The sequence below is a fragment of the Hypanus sabinus genome, chromosome X2, assembly GCF_030144855.1.
Source record: "Hypanus sabinus isolate sHypSab1 chromosome X2, sHypSab1.hap1, whole genome shotgun sequence".
Lineage (NCBI taxonomy): Eukaryota > Metazoa > Chordata > Chondrichthyes > Myliobatiformes > Dasyatidae > Hypanus > Hypanus sabinus.
In genome coordinates this window covers 42,677,780-42,691,311 of record NC_082739.1, presented here as the reverse complement: position 1 = coordinate 42,691,311, position 13,532 = coordinate 42,677,780, and the positions used below count along the sequence as shown (strand labels likewise).

The 13,532-nt window shown below is 40.9% G+C and overlaps 1 protein-coding gene across 2 annotated transcripts in view; it reads right to left on the bottom strand.

Moving 5' to 3' along the window:
• opcml (opioid binding protein/cell adhesion molecule-like) overlaps nt 1–6,580 on the bottom strand; it is a 989,977-nt gene extending 983,397 nt beyond the window's left edge. The window contains exon 1 of one of the 2 annotated variants that reach the window (XM_059957284.1): nt 5,897–6,580. In XM_059957284.1, the coding sequence (XP_059813267.1) occupies nt 5,897–6,108 (212 nt within the window). In that variant the 5' untranslated portion in view covers nt 6,109–6,580. The remainder of the gene's footprint in view (nt 1–5,896) is intronic. The other variant, XM_059957285.1, reaches the window with a different exon arrangement.
• Nucleotides 6,581–13,532: the final 6,952 nt, after the last annotated feature.

Sequence of the window (13,532 nt, the reverse complement as noted above, 5' to 3'; positions counted from 1 at the left end):
TGGAGAGAGAATCATCGATGAGATACAGCACAGAAAGAGATTTTGAGCCCACCAAGTCTGTGCCAACTATCATTCCCATTTCAACACTAATCCTACCCAAAACTCTTCACATACCCATCACTTAAGCCCCCACACCTCCAGATTTCACCATTCATAAAAAGGGCAATCCATCAAGGCCTATTTACCCACTAATCCAAGATGGTGCTGGTGGTCTATGGCGACATTTTGTGGGCAGCTCACACAACTACTAGATACTCTACTAGATATACTTCTTCAGAACTATAATCACTGCAATCCATTGCCTGTAACCTCCCTTCAAGAAATGTATTTCTAGACTGTCTAAACCATCAAACTCGTGATTTTACAATCTCTTGAAGGATTCAGTGAACTTGACTTTCAGGAACAGAAGCACGGCTTTTGCCAGTGATGCATCAAGGCAATGATTGGAAAATGTACCTGTGCTCAGCTCCACTATTCCTATTTTGCAAGCTCTTGAAGGATATGGCGAACTTGACTCTTGAGAACGCAGGTACGCCTATCATGGGGGCAGCCACTACTGCATGCACAAGCTGCGTCGAGGCCTGAGATTGGAGAATGTACCCGTGCTCAGCTCCATTTCCTCATGCCGATTCAACCGTCAAGCAAGAATAAAGCAGAGCAGAAAACAAACCAGTGTTCTTCTCCATGCCAGAGATGATCCCCCACCTAATCCCATCCTGCCTGCATGTACTTCATCCATCTACCTCACTTCTCACTACTACCATCAGGCATGAGGCGCAGAAGTCTTATGTCCCATGCTGCCAGATTCAGGAGCAGTTGTTGCCCCGCAGCCATCAGTCTCTTGGACCGGCTGCACTTAACTCAGCGCTGAGCTGACTGCACAGCTGTGGACTCACTTGTGAAGACTTTGCAGCTTATGTCCTATGTATAATTTGCATACTTTTCAAAGATTCAAGATTCAAAGCGGACTTATTATCAAAGGATGCATAAATTGTGCACCTTGAGATTTGTCTTACAAGCCGCCCGCACAAAGCAAGAAATCCAAAGATCACCCAATATAAAGAAAGAAAAACCAATAACCACTGCTCAGAGAAAGAGAAAGAAAAAGAACACAAATCATGCAAACTGTAGAAGCAAGGTAACAGTGTTCCGAACCAGACTGAGTCCCCAGATCTGCTCCCGGAGCAGCCGGATTAGGCCCAAGCTTCAGTCCCAGTTCATCACACCAGCGGGGCAAAAACACACAGCAGCCAGATCAGTTCACAGCCTCGGCGCCACAGAGCAAGGAATGAACATTTGTGGGAGTGGGAGCCAAATCAGCCCAACCCTTGCCTTCAGTCCTGAGACTTGGGCTTCTAGTCTATCCGGACTGGCACGTTAAATTGTCCAAGCACTGGGTAGTGCCTCGCTCTAGGACCTGGACCGTGGGGCCAGGATAAGCCTGGGCCTCCCAGCTTAACACCATTCTCGATCTCACCAAATTGGCTCGGTGCTTTGAGCAATCCAGCCTCGCAGCTAGGTTCGGTGGATGGGCATCGAAAATGTTCTGCGTCGACTACTCTCCAAATCGCTCACTCCAGCAGTGATACCAACTCCATCTGTGATCTCGGCCTGAACACATTGCACCTCACAATGTCCCGACGCGACAGTTCACCACAATTTGCTTCAGAAAAGATGTTATAAATTCTTTGCCTCCAGAACTACCAGTAAGCTGTCCCACATCTTCAGTAGCGCCATCTTATACCAGGATTTTTTTTATTATTTGCATGGATTGTTTGGATGCTTGTCAGTCTTTGTTGGTTTTTCATGGATTCTATTGTTTTTTTTTGTTATGTGGGTGCCTACAAGAAATTAATCTCAAGGTTTTATAAAACATAAATACTTTGAAAATAAATTTGAACTTAGAACCAATATATTTGTGGAATGTGGAAGGAAACCTACACAGTTAAGAGCCTTCAGGTGGTTCTGGATCAAGAGGTGTGACTCATGGGCTGATGCTGCTGGGACACAAGTCAGTGCCCAATCAATACTGGCTGGGCGAGAGTATCTGATGTTGAAAGACCCACAGCACCCGATGACCCCAAGTTTCATCATTTATGATATGTCCCAGCACATCCTTGGATATAGCTCAGCATCAATTCTATTAGGAGCTTACAAAAATTGTCACTTCCCCTGTTTACTTTTCAAACAGAAAGTGCTAAAGACACTCAACAGCTCAGACAATATCCTTGGAAGAAGAAACAGTTAATATTTCAGGACAGAAGGGGTTAACTGCTTCTACTTCCACAGATGTCACCTAATAAGCTAAGGTTCCAACATTTTGATTTTGTTTCAGATTTCCAACATTTGCAATTTTTAATGTAACTTTAGATTTCTCCCCAATGTACTGAGATTGCTCATTTGAATTTCTATATAGAAGTTAACTGATGGTTATCATATAGCCTCAGCAAATCTAAAACTGATCTTCCCAAATGATATACAGATATTACATTGCTAACTACTGAAATAAACAAAAACTGTTCGTTATTAACTCTGCAAAATGTTTCATAATTTTACCCAATGGGTAAATGATTGTAGTTGTGCATTAATTATCACCATAAACATTCATTAAACATTTTTCAACTACAGGATGAGTGTTTCCATGTTCTAACTACAAATATTACAAATTCTCTCATTCCATGCATCTTTGGATATTCTGTTGAAGGTCATGCATTCCGCTCATCCATCTCAGTTGAAGTGCTCCTGAAAACTAAATAAAGAGTTCAATTTCACTTTAATTGTAACTGCCAAAGGTCTAGGTTTGGAAACAGCTGAGGATAGTCCAAATTGTAGTCCAAATGTTACTACAATTTGTAAATTTCCTTTGCATTCCAAGTGGGGCATTTTTGTTTTCTTTTCAAGTTCAGCTGGGAAACCCAGGGAGGGAAAGGGATGAATGTTATGGGGCATGTTCAAATTGTCACTGTTGCTGGAGTGGAAGTCTCAGTGCAATCCACCCACGTAATTCGCCAATCATGCAGTATGCTCACCGAGCTCAAAATATAATTTTAGCAAAATAAACAGTAGGTGAATTAATTTGTGCTTCCTCATATAGAGCCTGCTCAAGAATTCATAAAAGTTCCCTGACTGAGGCAGAATGCTGAAACAAGCTTTACCTCAGGACTCAAACACTTAGCAAGATCACATTAGACAATTGATATTCATGCAACAACATCTTTAACATCACACTGCTGCAAAATATAATAGGATTTGGCAGCTTAGTGTCAGTAATAGAAACACCCATAAGGGTAATCCTCCATTGCTCACAGTGTGATTGGGCTGTGGCTAGTGGACAGATTTTTTGAACCAAATAAAAGACCTTTGGATACCCACGTTTTTATCATTGGAATTGCTTGTAAAAATGTGATGGGATATTCATCTTTCTGCAATTGAAATTTTGTCAACAACTTGAATTAACAAAGCTTGATCAGGCATCCACAAATGGAACAATGGTATTTCCATTCAATAGGGACCATTGCTACTATTCTCTTGAATTGCAATGGTCCCATTAAATAATGACAATTGTATTCCACCAAACAATACAGCGTAGCCAGATTAGAGACAATTCAGAAAGAGATCAACTGCCATTTGGTTATTTCATAATTAATGATATTTCTGCCACCATTGTTATGAAATTGATATTTACCTAATGTGTTGAATGCACAGGAATGTTAGTCAATTATCAGAAATAATCTTATGGTGTTGAAAGGTTCTGCTGGGAGGGTGATCCAATTGGCATGCAGGACCTAAGATAACTTTGTGACCACAATAACTGCATGTACAATTTTGAAACACTGCAGAGCTGTTCAAGGAATCTTTGGTTGGAAGTGCATAGAAATGGGCATCAATGCTCGGCAGGTCCTACAAATTATTTATTGAATAACCATATATTACCTATATCCTTTGTTTGCATAAAGTGGGAACAGCTGAATTGAATCTGTATCCTGCTGGAAATGAATTGTAACCCGTAAGCAACGACAGAACAAACTACCATCTTAAATATTTTCCTATGGTGTGATACCACAAAAAGAGCCACTTTTTGCTTATGTACGATTGTTGAGTTTGTCTCAATTTGGAAGTTACATAGGAGGCCCGCATGGGTGAATGAGTGAGGACAAAAGAGGCTTGTTTTCCTGTTGTCTTGTTGTTGCTGCTGCTTGTGTTGTTCTAATGAACATTGTGGACGTGTGTTGGTGCTGGAATGTGTGGTGACACTTGCCAGCTGCCCTCAGCACACCCTTGAGTGTGCTGGTTGTTAACACAAAGCCCACAATTCACTGTGCATTTCCATGTACATATAATAAATAAACTCTGAATCTGATGTAATATCCTTCTAAAGTAAAAGGAATATATTCAGTTATCAAACAAGTTGATATTACTCCTTGTGAATCCATTTATGATCAATAAAGATTACATGTAGGAGGAATTGATTTATAAACTGAAAACCAAAATCGCAATAATTTCCCTGCAGACCTGTACTAGTCAAGAAATCTAAATATTAGTGACAAAATAATCATAAATATTATGCTGCCTAATAAAAGCTACATTAAATGGCAATTATCTTGTTACAAATTCCAAGTTCCTCACAGACTACTAACTATTGAAAATGGAATCAGATAAACTACTTAAAATTACAAGCTTGAAATCTTTTCCTCAATTACATTGAGATACTCAAGCCAATACCCTATAAGTCGATGCATTAATAACATTATATGCTGTCACGACTATTGCTACTATCACATAACATTAAGAATAATAATTTTTCAGAAATACTATCATTCAAAGGGTGCCTCTGTGTCAATATGGCTGTTCTGAGAAGGATTACATTAATAAAATCAATAACAGTGAACTGAGGGAGTGTTCTGCACTGAGGCTACATAGTGCAGGCCAATATATACAAATTGGCCTATTGATACCATTCTCACAAAGATGGATATCCAAACATTTCTGACTACAACAACAGTGTTAGCTTTTATTTAAAGGGCTGCAGTCTTTTCCAAACAACTTAACGACTGACTGATTCTCTCTGACGAAGAATAAATTACAGTAATAACATTTTGGTTTGGAACTGTAATAACATTAGAAAATAACTACATTACTTAAATCTCTTAAAACGGCACAAATGCATTTCTCCATTTCTCCTTTACTGAAATAACTCCATATTCTTCAAGTATGATCCTCTTGTTCAGACTTTCAGAGTATTAACATAATTTTGGAAAACTTGCCGGGGGGGGGGGGGAGTTAATTTTTGTTCTCACCCCGCCCACTGCCGACTCTCCAGGAAACTTAAGAAAACCCATAAGCATCAACGAGGTCGCAAATAAGGCGGGAGACAGCACTTTGGACGCTGTCCAAGAATGTGAGAAAAGTGTAAATAAATTATCTGACTCTAACCGGTGAAAGATTCACACATATACACGCCGCGATTCCGGATAACTAATGAATACCATTAACATCAAAGGAAAATAGCGGCGATCGCAGTCAGGAGCTGGAAGATAAAGTGAGCAAAATACCAGTTTTACAGGGCAGCCGTTGTTTCGGAGGCGCTTCCCAAGAAGTCTGAGCAATGCCCAAAACTGGAGCCGAATTCCTGGGAAAAAGAAAGCTATCTAACGTGCACATAATCCCTTCCTTCCCGGCAGAGATTCACCAGTAAACCCAACCATTAATATTAATCCGGCAAATCGACTACAGAACTACATATGAAAACGCATACAATGCTCTCTTTAAGTAGACGAAGCAATATGTAATATAAGCAGTGAGAGAATTTAAGTGACAAGGTTTCAAACTTTGCATGCAATTATTTTAATACAACGGTTCCGTGGTCGGAAACGCACGGGATGGAGTTGTCTCCTACCTGAGAACGGCGTTCTCGCCTTGCCTCACCGTCACGTTGTCCATTGCTTTGGGGATGTTGCTGTCACTGCGCCCGACCGGCTCCCCTGCAGGCACAAGGAAAAGTAACCTGAGCGCGAGTAATATGAGCCACCTGCCGGGGTAAAAGCCCGTCAGTTGAGAGCCGGGGCCAGATCCCATTCTGGCCGGAGAGAACACCACACACAGCCGCATAGCGAGTCCGAGCCGAGCCTCCAACGCAAGCACACACAAGAAAAAAAACACTTCCACAAACGGCAACCTGGTGCAGGCAAAACTCCAAGCGACCAAAAAAAAGGGGGGGAAATCCAACAAGATAAATCTGTTCCAAAAACCCCTGAAAAATAGATCTGCCTGTCTGTATCCAAAGTGTGTACAAGTGCTCGGTTTGCTTCGCGTCTCAAATCGCCAAGAGGATTATAAGAGGCAAAAAAAAGTCGAGATTGTTAAAAGGATTTTCTTTTTTGAAGGGGGGGTGAAACAAGCTGCTGTAAATGCAATGCAGTCCGAGCCAAAAAAAAAATGTGTTCAGAGAGAGGGAGAGAGATGACAAGAAGCAGTTGGACGCTGCTGCGTTCCTTCTCGGTTACTGCCTCAGCAGCGCTACAAAGTCCTTCCCATCCAGCATCGTCACTCGGCAGCCGCCTCCCTCAGTGACCAACACACTGAAGTTACACTGGTATGGACAGCAGGTAACCCCTTTCCTTCCGCCTCCCCATGACTCCTGGACAACAGGGAGTCAATTAATCCAAGTGTTTATAGTTTTATAGGGGAAAAAAGGCAAAACAAACACTCTCCTTATACACAAATACAATCATTGGCACATTCAGTCCTCCAATAGTATTGGAGTAGCAAACAACCAGCAGTGATTAAAACAAAATCTTACATTCCAAGATAGTGTTACGACGGGCAGCGATAAAGTCATTTGCTATCACTGCTTGGCGTCTGCTGAGAGCGGTTGTTCTGAGCAGCAGCGATTTGTAAAGGATTGAATCCATTTTAAACTCTCTCGCTACCAGAGCCGGCAGTGATTTTTAACCCTTGCTTTATCTTGCATTGCTAACACATTGATATGCCTGATGAACGTGTAAATCGCAATTTCACAATTATCCTGCTTGTCGATAATACTGGGGTCCAGCAGCTTAAGTTTGTCATGAGAGTAATTGCAGTCTTTCCGAGTTTTGCACTACGGGGCTCCTTTCTGTACGTCTGTAATAGAGTTAATGAGGAAGGACATTGACATGAGATACAATCGAAATGAAGTCAGTAAATCTTAACTCAGAGCCTTACTGGGTTTATCATTATGGACAACTTCTTATCTCCCCTAATCCAATAGCAAATACCGTTAAGACTTACTGGGATTTTGATCAGTCCTCTCTAACAATGATCGTTTTTGTTAAACGTCTGTACATTGTTATTTAGGCTATTGCACCCGATAGAACTCTAACTAACACACCTGCCAGAGCCACTATTTATAAATATGTTCTAAACACTATAAATAAGAGTCCAATAACGACTTTGACATTCTATGAGTCACCTTTCCCTGCAAATTCCTATGCATCCATTCGTGTGGAAACAGAACTTCACCAAAGTAAAAGTAAAAAAGGAATACAAGGTGCATTTAATTATGATGGTAGCAGTGCTCAAATGTTATTCCTGCCAGAGGCAAGCCTTCAGAAAATTATGTACCATACAACTCCTGGTAACAATAAAAGATGGTGTGATATTTTGGGCACCGAGTTTTTATTTGGAGAATGGTTAATTTTGAATTACTTTGACAAACTTTTATACACAGCATTTAAAATATTTGGGTTATCACAATTGCACTGGTGCAAGGTAGTTGATATTTCAGAGGAAGGCGAAGTGAGGGGTTAAATGCAGGCCCTGATCTCGGTTAGGCTTCCTGAAGTATGACTTCAGAGCAGTGTTCGTTAGGTTTTAATATTCACTCCATTGAACCAGTTCCACATTCAACATGCTGAAACACAGACCTTATGAAGTAGAATGCAAATGTGTGGACAATCTTGCCTGGGCACTTTAGTCATTTATTCTTCAGAGACAGAATCACATTCTTGTTACTAGTAGGCAGCATGCATGTGTAGCACTCTCTCCTGGCTGTGAGAGTGTGATTCCAGCTTTCCAGTATAAGTCATCCATTGCCAGTTGAAAATTGATTCTGTAGTGAAGAACCGACAATGGCAGACTTTATAGGTACCACAGATATGTGGCTACAATATAATGTAAATTTCTTGCATTTCATTTAATTTGATTATTAGCTTTCGTGACAAACAGTAAAAATGTCACAAATCATCTAAATGCAATAGTCAATTAAGTCGACCAGAAAGATTTGCCTTCAATTCCTTCTATTATAGCTCCACATCCCCAACTCCACTTTAAAGAATGGAAAAGATAGTTTCATATTTCATTAGATGTTTTAACGTTATAGAGATTAAATGGAAATATGTGACTTTCATTCAGCTTGTTTGCTGCTTGGTATCTTCTGGCAATCCCTATTAATCATAATTGCGAACCAGTGAATCCTGTGAACATATAGATAGAGTATCTAATGTTTTTGCTCAAAGTAGGCCCACGGTTGATCGGGGTTGACCATATCTATTGCATCCTCGTAGTCCACGCAAGCCAGTATTGAACCATGGCAGTACGATATCGAGAGTGAGCTGTTGCCCATGTAGCAGGCTCCCCCTCTCCATGCAGATGATGAATCCAAATGAACGGCAGAGACCGATATGGTTGGGCAGCGTAGGGCTGCCTTAAGGACCCCAACTGAAGATTTTCCCTCGGGGTTTATTCCCAAAGTTTCCCCATGTATAGCTGCAAGGCAGCAGAGGTTTGAAATCAGAGTTTTCCTCCTCCTAGGTGAACTGCCAACCACGATTGACAGTTGACATCTTACATTGACATCTGCCCAAAGTTTTTGCTCAAATTCCTTCAAAACAGAAGTATAATGACCTGGGGGCCAATGGAACAGTGTGCTAGAGTGCATACCTTCAGCTAAATTAGATACCTCAGTCAAAACTAATACATAGTTAGACATTATTTTATATTCTTGATATAACAGTATTTAAGAATAATTCCAACCTCTTCTTTCCTTCCCCAATTAAAATTCCACATTGAATATTTTAAGAAGTACTTTAAAATAAAATAGACTTGAAAATTTAATTACGATCATGCTGGTGCATAATACTTATGAACATACCAGCATTAACTCGTCAGAATATAACTAAGCGATTTGCCTTTCAAAGCTTTTTTTGATGCTCCTTTTAAGTAAACCAATTTGTGTTTCTGCCTTAAATCTCCAGGTTTGTTGAGTGACAGGGATAATGTTCCGTGGGTACCAGTAGGTCATTCCAGACCAGAATTTAGTAGTATCAGTAACTACTGATGGCCTGAACAGAAGCAATATGAATTGAGATAGCATGGACAAAAAAAATGTAGTAATTTAGGAATAGAGAGCAGTTCATTGTTGCTTAGATTGTTAAGTAAAACTTCCATTTTGATTTTGTTGACTTCTACTGCAGGAACACGGTGTTATCTTGCTATCAACTTGCTATCTTTAAATAATCATCTCCCTAACCTATCATATCAAATTATCTCTCTACAGCTAAGGCACAGACATGATTAAAGAAACAACATAGTGCTAAAGGGCAAGCCGTGGGAAAATCTCCCAGCATCCTGTTCAAGTTGACACTGGAAAGATTACTGAGGGTAAGGAAAGTCTTATTTATTATCATTATCGGTGGGAAGTGCTGTCAATTGATGCTGACTGCAATATCTGGGCAATTATCTTTGCTATCGTTTCAATGTCTCTTTTTAATATTTTCTTTGTAAATGGTTAATAGAAAACTAAACGATGCTTGGTCAGTGAAACAAAACACCTTGGCCCCTTCCAAAATCCAATTTTATTCCAAAATTAAGTGCAATGTCAATTGCTAGTATATGTTATGTTTAGCACCATTAGCTTAGGACAAAAGTCTGCCCATAAGTTGTGTAAATAAACTATGTAACAAGAATGACCTATATAACGAGACAGTAGCTTAGAAATTGCTTTAACCTCATTTTAATGGTTTAAAGATACATTGTCTCTCATTGTAATTTATTCTTAAAAATCCAATAAACAGCATGATATTTGATAGACTCATGGAGAAATACAGCATGGCGACAGGTCATTTAGTCTCATCACATCCACAGTGATCAGCGAGCACCCATCCATATTAATCCCATCTTCCCGCAAATGACTGGTGGCCTTCTATACCTCTGTGACTTAACCGTGCCTCCGAACACTTCTGAAATGATGGCATTAGCTCTGTTTCCACCATTTTAATTCGCCAGTGTGCATCAAATATTCAACACTCTCTGGGTGAGAAATGCCCCCCCCCCCAGTTCCCCCTCTGAATCTCTTACCCCTTACTCTAAATCCATGAACTCAGTCCTCCTTTGGGTAAGGGCTATTACGATGTGCAGAGCAAGAATGACAGTATGATTATACATTTTTACTGAGTCATGTTAGTAACTTGCTGGGTAATTTACAGTGTGGGAGCTACGAATTAGGGCTGCCAAGATGTAAAAGATGTGCTCTCGAAAGCCTGCACCCCAAAAAAGTGCTCTGTGATGTAGGAGGCTCAATCGATTTACCACGCCATCAAATGACCACGTGTGCATCTACCCTATTCTCCCAATCGATACTCATAATTTTATGAGGGGTAAACAGCAGGTAACTCTCTTAACCTTCTCTGATGCATTGAGAACAGACCTCAGCTCTCCAATGTTTCCTCCCAGCATAAATAGACAATAGACAGTAGGTGCACAAGTAGACCATTTGTCCCTTCGAGCCTGCACCGCCATTTTGAGATCATGGCTGATCATCTACTATCAATACCCGGTTCCTGCCTTGTCCCCATATCCCTTGATTCCCCTATCCATAAGATATCTACCTAGATCCTTCTTGAAAGCATCCAGAGAATTGGCCTCCACTGCCTTCCGAGGCAGTGCATTCCAGACCCCGACAACTCTCTGGGAGAAGAAGTTTTTCCTTAACTCTGTCCTAAATGACCTACCCCTTATTCTCAACCCATGCCCTCTGGTACTGGACTCTCCCAGCATCTGGAACATATTTCCTGCCTCTATTTTGTCCAATCCCTTAATAATCTTATATGTTGTAATCAGATCCCCTCTCAATCTCCTTAATTCCAGTGTGTACAAGCCCAGTCTCTCTAACCTCTCTGCGTAAGACAGTCCAGACATCCCAGGAATTAACCTCGTGAATCTACGCTGCACTTCCTCTACAGCCAGGATGTCCTTCCTTAACCCTGGAGACCAAAACTGTACACAATACTCCAGGTGTGGTCTCACCAGGGCCCTGTACAAATGCAAGAGAATTTCCTTGCTCTTGTACTCAATTCCCTTTGTAATAAAGGCCAACATTCCATTAGCCTTCTTCACTGCCTGCTGCACTTGCTCATTCACCTTCAGTGACTGATGAACAAGGACTCCTAGATCTCTTTGTATTTCTCCCTTACCTAACTCTACACCGTTCAAATAATAATCTGCCTTCCTGTTCTTACTCCCAAAGTGGATTTCCTCACACTTATTCACATTAAACATCATCTGCCAAGTACCTGCCCACTCACCCAGCCTATCCAAGTCACCCTGAATTCTCCTAACATCCTGATTACGTCACACTGCCACCCAGCAAACTTGCTGATGTTATTCTCAATGCCTTCATCTAAATTGTTGATATAAATCGTAAATGCTCCATCCCAGGAAACATCCTGGTGAATCTCTTCTGCACCCACCCCACCTTTGTCAAATATCGCTATATGCAGTGATCAGAATGACACACAGCACTCCAGCTGAAGTCTGACCAACATTTTATAAAGTTGGAACATAATCTCCCTGCTCTTGTGCTCAATGCCTTGAGTAATCAAGGGCAGTATTCCACCTGCCTTCTTAACCATATTATCTTTCTGCACTGTCACCTTTATGGGTCTTTGAACCTGCATACCCAGATTCCTCTATTCCCTCTGTCCATCATTCCTTCGCCCTTCAAGGTTCACAAAAATAACGTTGTTGGGTTTCTCCCAGTTATGCCATGCCATCTCAGTTTTAGCATTTGTGAAACAACAGATCCAACGCAGGATCTCACAGATGCCACCATTAGTCTCACAGCTGTAACCTTGGCAACCAGCTCTTAAAAGGCAGGCTACAATTCAATCAGCACTCTCCTGGATCCAGGGAAGTATTGCTACTTGAAGGATCGATTCTTTAGATTGGACGGACCTAGACAGACCATAAAAATAGTCAACACTGGTGAGAAGTGCATTTTTGAAAGGGCTACAGCCAGATACCCCTCACAGGAGATTGCCTAAATTTTTCTCTAAGGATAAGGCTACAGATACGGGTAATAATTACCTGCAGTTTAATGAAGCCGACTGCACCAGCAGGCTGCTCTCTCTGCCTGTGTGAAGGAAAAGCAAATGCAACTCTTGCATATGGAGTTGGAGCAACCCTTCTAACATACTTAGCAGTGAGCAGCTGTGAGATCTAGCAGAGACTGTCAACAGCAGCCTAGAATTATCCTGAGACAAAGAAGCTGAGAGTGACCTTGACCTTGAACTCTATAGGCAACACATTCCAGGCACATGCATGAGTCTGTTCGAGTCACAGCTCTTAATGAAGAGTGCTTGAATGTCTGTCTTTGAAATAGCCAGTTTCCGGGGTCTCAGAGTGAGTAAATTATTACTGTTTTTCAGACCAGTGAGGTTGAAAATAATGCTGGTGACATAAGCAGTGTCCTATTGCGAGGTCATTTGGGGAAATTTTATGCTGGAAAAAAACGTGCTAGTTCAAATAAAAATCCTGTTGACAAGGTTGGAGTTGAATATCCAGATGAGCATGAAGTCATCCAGAAAAGTGTCCAATATTGTCTGAAAATGCTAATTTTCAACACCACTGTTCTGTTTTGTTTTAAGGGAATTATGTAAAGGAATTTCTAGGGCAGTGAGCTTATCAAGGTACTTAATTCCTGCTGTAGATGTTGGATCATAATTTAGTCTGATGCCCAAACATATTTTCCAGGCAATCATGCATTGTCAGAGTTCAATTATGTTGAACTGAATTTGAGGTTGGATCGGTAAATATCACAGAATCATAACAAGGAAGAAGGCCATTGGGCCAGTCAAGCCTATACCATCTCTATCTAAAAGCAACCCAGTTAGCTTCACTTTGCTGCCCTCTCTCCGTGGCCTAACAAATTATTTCCTTTTACATAGCTATCCAGCTCCATTTTGACTGTTTCTATTGAATCATTCTCCTGAACCTCAATGTTTTTTGCTTCCCCTCATGCCACCTTTTGTTCTTTTGCCAATCACTTTTATTCTGTGCTTCCAAGTCTTGACTCTCGATCCTCTGACCAACAAGATTTATTTCTATTACCATTGGAATAATCTCTCACTGTCAAGGTCCATCATGATATTAACATCTTCATCAAATCCCTTCACAAACTTCTCTGTTCCTCAGCTTTTCCAGTTAATCTACATAAAGGACATCTTTCATCATTGGAATGATTTTAGGGAACCTCTTCTGTCCCACCTACAAAGAAT